Source organism: Carettochelys insculpta, chromosome 3 (genome assembly GCF_033958435.1).
Source record: "Carettochelys insculpta isolate YL-2023 chromosome 3, ASM3395843v1, whole genome shotgun sequence".
NCBI classification, from domain to species: domain Eukaryota; kingdom Metazoa; phylum Chordata; order Testudines; family Carettochelyidae; genus Carettochelys; species Carettochelys insculpta.
In genome coordinates this window covers 37,799,062-37,805,864 of record NC_134139.1, presented here as the reverse complement: position 1 = coordinate 37,805,864, position 6,803 = coordinate 37,799,062, and the positions used below count along the sequence as shown (strand labels likewise).

The 6,803-nt window shown below is 61.3% G+C and overlaps 1 protein-coding gene across 1 annotated transcript; it reads left to right on the top strand.

The window, feature by feature from the left end:
- The first annotated feature begins 163 nt into the window (after positions 1-163).
- SIX2 (SIX homeobox 2) lies at positions 164-5,395 on the top strand. Its single transcript, XM_074989636.1, has 2 exons — positions 164-987; positions 4,323-5,395. The coding sequence occupies exons 1-2, from the start codon at positions 428-430 to the stop codon at positions 4,618-4,620; spliced, it is 858 nt and encodes a 285-aa protein (XP_074845737.1). The 5' UTR covers positions 164-427; the 3' UTR covers positions 4,621-5,395.
- Positions 5,396-6,803: the final 1,408 nt, after the last annotated feature.

Sequence of the window (6,803 nt, the reverse complement as noted above, 5' to 3'; positions counted from 1 at the left end):
GAGCGCGGATAAGCACTTTTCATGCCCGCTTAGAATAATATTATGAAAACAGAAAAAACCCAGCGCGAGAGGAGGAGAGGGCCGGGGGAGCGGGGCTCGGCCGCTCTAGGATGCTGAAGCCTGCGGGGCCGGGGGGGCGATCCCGGCGGAGGAGGGTGGGGGGGCCGAGGAGAAACACGGCCGCCGCCGCCGCCGCCGCCAGACAATAGACGCGCGAAGTTCCGCTCCGGACTTGGACTTACAAAAAAAAGTTCCCGCGTTCGGGCTCCTCCCGGGCTCCCGATGGCCGGCGGCTCCGGAGCCGGCCGCTGAGCGGTCCCCGCCCGGCTGGGGGCACAGCCGCGCTCGGCGCTGCCTTTCCGCCCGGGTCTATGCGGGTCCTTTGTCCGCGCCCGGAGCGCTAGAGCGGGGCGGGGGAAGGGCCACCATGTCGATGCTGCCCACCTTTGGCTTCACCCAAGAGCAAGTGGCCTGCGTGTGCGAGGTGCTCCAGCAGGGGGGCAACATCGAGCGGCTGGGCCGGTTCCTCTGGTCCCTCCCCGCCTGCGAGCACCTCCACAAGAACGAGAGCGTCCTCAAGGCCAAGGCGGTGGTGGCCTTCCACCGGGGCAACTTCCGCGAGCTCTACAAGATCCTGGAGAGCCACCAGTTCTCGGCGCACAACCACCCCAAGCTGCAGCAGCTCTGGCTCAAGGCGCACTACATCGAGGCGGAGAAGCTGCGGGGGCGACCCCTAGGGGCGGTGGGCAAGTACCGGGTCCGCCGAAAGTTCCCCCTGCCCCGCTCCATCTGGGACGGCGAGGAGACCAGCTACTGCTTCAAGGAGAAGAGCCGGAGCGTGCTGCGGGAGTGGTACGCGCACAACCCCTACCCCTCCCCGCGGGAGAAGCGGGAGCTGGCCGAGGCCACCGGGCTCACCACCACCCAGGTCAGCAACTGGTTCAAAAACCGGAGGCAGCGGGACCGGGCTGCGGAGGCCAAGGAAAGGTACGAGTGGGCCCCCGCTCCCCGCCCGGCCTGCGGGGCCCAGCGCACCCCGCACTCGCCGCGCGGGTTGGCTCCGCGTCGGCCCCGGCTCTGACCCGCCTTTCCCCTGTGGTTGCCCACGTCCTGGCGAGGCGGCTCGGGTCTGAGCTGGGGGGGCGGGTCGGATGTGCTCCTTCCTTCGGCTCCGGCTTGTCGCCGCCAGCCCGAAAGTCTGGGCGCTTGGGGGGGGGCGTTAAACCCTTCCCCGCGTTTCCACTCCGGGTCCCTCGGCTGGAGCCCGGCCGGCGACGGGCTCTGCGCGGCGCGCCCTGGGGGATCTACGCGGGGAGGCGAGAAGGGAGAGAGAGACCCGGGCCCCACTGCCAGGGACGGGCACAGACGGGGACAAGAAGGGAGTCCCCCGGGGCGGGGCTGTACTTCCTGGGCCCCTTAACTCAGGCGCCTTCGGTCCGCGGGGCGCAGCTCGGGCTCGGAGCGGCCTTTGAACGCGCCCAGGTGAGACACCTTTACCTTCCCCGGCCGGCCCAGCTTTGCGTGCGGCTGAACCGGGCCGGAGACTGCGTGAGCCTCTCCCGAGCTGGCCGCCTTCGCAGCCGGGTGCTCCTTCCCGGCTAAGCGGTGCCCTGCTGCGCAGCGAGCCTGCGGCGCTGGGGCGGAGAAAGCACCGCGTTAGGTCCGGGCCGTTTCCAGCACAGCGCTGTCTCCAGGGCTCAACGAGGGGCTCTGCCCCAGGAAAGCCCATCGCCTCATCAATGGCGTCTGCAGCCTCGAAGCGCTGCGGGATGCTCCCGGGCTTTGCGGGGGTCCGAGCTCGGTTTAGGCCAAGACGCACTCCGTGTATTTGCCCGGCTCCAGGTTTTGGAGCGTTTAAATCCGTGTTCTGTTAGCAAAGGGCAAGTGCAGCTCTGAGGCCGGGCTCCTCTTTAGCCCTCCTGGCGGTTTGCTTTTGGAAGGAAGGACTTGGACAAGTTCTCTAGCGTCTGAACGCATCTCCGCAGGGTTCTCCCGCCGAGGAAACACCGAAGTTAGTGGCCGTTCCTATAAAAGGTGAAGTTTAGAGGCAGGGCCCAAAGGCGCAGAAAAAGCGTGTCCAGGGAATGTTATTTGTCAGAAACGCCTTTGTTGTCTTCCCGAGCTGCAGCACCGTCCCGCTCGGCATCTCTGTCGGGACAAGTCGGGTCGGAGCGACACAATCTTCTCTTCTTTGTCCAGCCCGACGCCGGGGTAAGGGAGAACGGAATTTGGCCTCCACACCGTGGATAGGGTTCGGTGAAATTATTCCTAGTATCAGCTCCAGGCTGAGAGCAGGACACCCGCGCGTGGTGTTTAACGGGGCGAGCCTTTACTTTGTTAATGAAAATGCAATTAACCTCTATCTCGACACAAAGCGATGCTCCGCCGGCGGAAGGCACGAGGCTCTATGGGGCTGTAAAGAAGGGACATCTTCTGTATTAGATGACAAGAGGACGTAGGAAGCGCCGGAGAGCGGTTAGTCAGCGCACTGTCGGGAAGCTTCTTAGGGCAGAGAAATGTAGGATTCCGAACGCACGTTTTATATTCCCGTGTGGATACAGGGGGCATTTGAAATCGCGAGTGCAAAGGGACGCGATCGATTAGAAGGATGGCGAGGCTATTGCAGCTCCTTCGCGGCAGGGCTCAAAAGTCCCTTCAGGTTTATGAATGTGCTTGGGAAATGCTCAGCGCCCCGCACAGCTGATTCGGTTTCCGTGCCGCGGTGCTAGTCAGTAAGGTTTGGATTCGGTACAGATTCGCCCCACACAAACCTCTCCCCGAGCGTGCTAGGGCTTTCATTTTCCTTCAAAGCCGCCTGAAGTGTGGCTTTTACGAGATGTCAGAAATCCTTTCGTTGCTGATAGGAGGGACTCACTTTCACATAGCCAGAGGAAATGAGTGTTGCAGTTCTGCCTTTCATTTTGGAGGAATCAAATTTTAAAGGTCTCCAGGGACAAATAAGTTTTTTGACAGAGAAAAATACACTCGACCTACCATTACACTCTAGGCGTCGGACAACAGCCCTTTCATGGGGCAGCCGGGCTGGCAAGTCACTTCTTCAACCAGAGCTCTCTTTTCCAACGCAATCGTTTCGGTCCGGGCTGTCTGCAGCCACGTCTTGGGGGCATTAACGCACGCTTTAGCGTCTCCCCAGTAAAGGCTGAAGGGTTTGGGCGCTTTTTCCGACATAAACTTTAGGTATAAATACAGGGCTGTCCCAGGCCGCTGTAGATAACCCAGAGCGGCCCTGGCCCTGAGTGTCACTATCGCATTTGGCCTCTAACTTGCAAAGTAAGAAACACGAGACTTTCACAGCCAGAGTTCCCAGCGTTCGCCGCGGGCACGGTCAGGGGGATCTAAGTCATTCTCTGCCTCTCACGTACAGAGGTGAATAGTCACAGCGAGGGAGCCGTGCTAGGCTATACACTAGCAAAACAAAAAGCAGTCAAGTAGCACTTGAAAGACTAGCCAAATAGTTTATTAGGTGATGAGCTTTCGTGGGACAGACCGTGGTCTGTCCCACGAAAGCTCATCACCTAATAAACTATTTGGCTAGTCTTTCAAGTGCTACTTGACTGCTTTTTGTTTTGGGCGGAGGTGAGATACGTTTCCTTGCGCCTGGCTGTCTCCCTCCGCGCGCGTGTGTTTGTATGAGCGAGATGGGACTGGGGCTCTTACACAGAGACTTTTCTTGCGGTTCCCTTCTCTGGCAGTGTGCTGGCGCTCGCCTGAGTCTAATTTCGACCCACGCAAGAAGGAGAGGAATGCAGTTCGAGGGTCGTTGCTGTGCAGGGCTCGGGAAATGCGCACGGCGAGCCTGCCTGTGCCTTGGGGTACCGCTTGGGTTTTAAACCCGGGGGGGAAAACGGAGTCGGGGCGCCGGGTTGTTTTATGAAGAACGAGTGGTGGCCAGCCGGGCTGAGCCGGTGGGGCTGCCCCGCGGGGAGGAAGGAGACCACAGCTGGAAGTGGGTTTCCCCTCTCCGGGAGGAGGCGGGGGGGGGGGGGCGATTCCGATTCTGTCTCCACAAGTGATTTGAAAGTGAAACGCGCTGGCTTTCCCCCCTCCCCGCCAGCCCAACGCTTCCCGGGCTAGGGAGGCAGGGGACGGCTTTTTCTCGGGGCCGCTTTCCGCCGCTGCCAGCCCCGAGCCCTCTGAGTGGGGGTTCGCGGAGTTTGTGACCGCCCTGTGTTTCAGAGACCCCCCACTGCCCTGCCCTGGGAGCGGGTCCCTGCCGGGCGCCTGGCTAGCTCCCGCCTTGCCCAGGCCAGGCTGGGTTCACGCCACGCTAAGGTCTCCCCCTCCCCTTCTGTTTCCTATAGGGAAAACAACGAGAACTCCAACAGCCACAACCCGCTCTCCGCCTCCATGAACGGCAGTAAGACAGTGCTGGGCAGCTCGGAGGACGAGAAGACGCCTTCGGGGACCCCTGATCACACTTCCTCCAGCCCGGCCTTGCTGCTCAATTCGAACCCGGGCCTCCAGCCGCTCCACGGCTTGGGCCACCCCCAAGGTCCTAGCGCCATCCCGGTACCCAGTGCGGACCCTCTGCACCATCACAGTTTGCAGGACTCCATCCTCAACCCCATGTCCTCCAACCTGGTGGATCTTGGCTCTTAAGACTCTTGCCGCGCTCCCCCGCCCCCCCGCCGCCGCAGCCCTGGGGCTTTTCTAGTCGCATGTGACACTTTTAAAGCGATGACACCCTCCCTAGCGGACCGGGCGCCCGGCTGGGGCTGGCTGGGGCGGACTCTGTGTATTAGACTGTCCGCAGGTCTGTTGTGACAAAGTCTTAAGGGCCCTGTAAAGCTGGTTCCAGCCACGTCTGCTCGTTGGGGCTGGCGAGTTAAGCATAATACTCTTCTGGTTCTATGTAGCACCTCTTTCCCCCGGCGTTAACCTCACCCATCTCTTGGCATTGTACTCGCGCTGGCTTGTCTGTGTATGCTGCCACCCGCTGCATCTCGGCGTCAGGAGCCGAAGCTGCGTGGTTACAGGTCTCCTTGGAAGACACCCGTCGCTCCCCTTTGCCTCTTGCGGCTCTGGGCCCGCGGCAGGGGTAAGGCGCCCGGGTCCAACCAAGTTCCAGCCGGGACGGGCGCTCCAGGTAGACGCTGTAACTGGCCCGTAGCTGAGCCTACACCGGGCTGCAGCCGTGTTGGGTGGGACAGGAGCTCTTGGCCCGATCCTCCCCCGAGGAGAAGCCAAAGGGCCCCCTCGGCCCGAGAGGGGGGCCGGGCCCTAACCAGAAAAAGCTGCTGCTCATTTTGAGAGCTAACCGGCAGGATCAAGGGCGAGTCACTCGACTTCCGTGTTGTTTATTGTTTATAGTCTGTGAATACGTTCTTTGGGAAATATTTCTGCTTTTATTTTATAATAAAAGTTCAAAATCTGACCCGGTGTGCGGGGCTTAATTTGCATCGAAGCCGCTTTCGGGTGGCTTCAGGCTGTGAAATGCCGAATGAAGCCACCCGCCTCATTTTAGTGCTGCGGTCTATGTCCCTGTGAGCCTCCCCCAGCAACGACCATTGGAGCCCCGGGTCCGAGTCCGAGCCTGTTCCCGTATGAGCAGATCGATCGGCCATTGGCTAAAGGGGTTTTGCCCTCCTAGTGCGGGGTTTTGGGGAGATTTAATAGGATCGCGGTTGCTTTGAGCCAGCAGAAAGGTGCCTCCCGGAGCAAGCAAAAGCGGGAAAGTTTAAGGGGCCTCTCCAGCCTGCTGCCCGCTGAACGGCAAGAGCAGGCCGCTGTGCAGGGCTGGAAGGCTGGAGCACCAAGTCTATGGGAAGGCTGCTCCGTCGCTTGCAGTCCTGCGGCTGGACCCGTCCAGAGCAATTGCTGGAAGATGAGCTCCAGGGTCCCTAGCCCGACTCTTGTGAACATATAGGGAGATGCACGTGTTGTAGAACTGGAAGGGAGGTCATGGGGTCCAGCCCCCCAGCATCCCCCTTTTTTAATCTACGTGCCCCACATCCCTAGGTGGCCCCCTCCAGGGCTGAGCTCACAGCCCCGGGTTTAGCAGGGCCGTGCTCGAACCACTGAGCTACCCCTCCCCCCGCAGGTGTAGCTTCAGTCCCCCACCCGCCCCCTTCTCTTCTTTTCCTCTCTCTCTGCCTGAGGAGAAGGGCCTGTGGATACGCCCCAGGGGCGCCAAAGCGATAGAGTTGATTTAAATCTGGGGTGAGACAACATCAGATCGCTTTAGGTTAACGGAGTCTTCCCTCCCTCGTTCTAATACCCCAAGAGGGAGACTTGGGGGCAGTATCTCCAACAGGGCGACAGCTGGGACCACCAGCATCCTCTGAGCAGCCGCCCCGTGGGCCGGACAGGCCCCGCTCCCAGCTGATCCCCGCAGGAGCTTTGCCGCCATACGACGTCCTGGGCCGACCCGGCCCTTAGCGGGACGCTTGCATCTGAAACTGGAGACCACCCTCCCCCAACCTCCCCGCCCGCCCGCCCTGGGTAGGGTACTGCATTGTCCAACCCTTTGCAAGCAGCGGGAGAGGAGGCGAGGAGAGGCCGGGGGAGCGGGTAAAGGCGGGTGTCAGGGGACTTGGGAATACAAGGCTCGTCTGAGGGGGAAGGGGGGGATGGCGGGGATCTGGGAAAGGCGGAAGAGACGGGAGCTGACCCGGGGGGCAGAGAACTACCGGGGTTTCCCCAGGCGCAGAAACCTGCAGCTGCAGCAGCCAGGCGGGAAGGACGGGACCGGCGCGCGCTTTCCCCGCGCATCCTCTCTGATCCCTCGGGCGCTCATTACCAGCGGGAGGGGAGAAGACCGGATCCTCTTTCTACCGGGGCTC

Excerpts from the sequence above, each read along its gene's own strand:
- SIX2 (XM_074989636.1), top strand. The coding sequence starts at position 428 with ATGTCGATGCTGCCCACCTTTGGCTTCACCCAAGAGCAAGTGGCCTGC. Across the intron at positions 988-4,322 it reads GCTGCGGAGGCCAAGGAAAG|GGAAAACAACGAGAACTCCA; the intron begins GTACGAGTGGGC and ends TGTTTCCTATAG.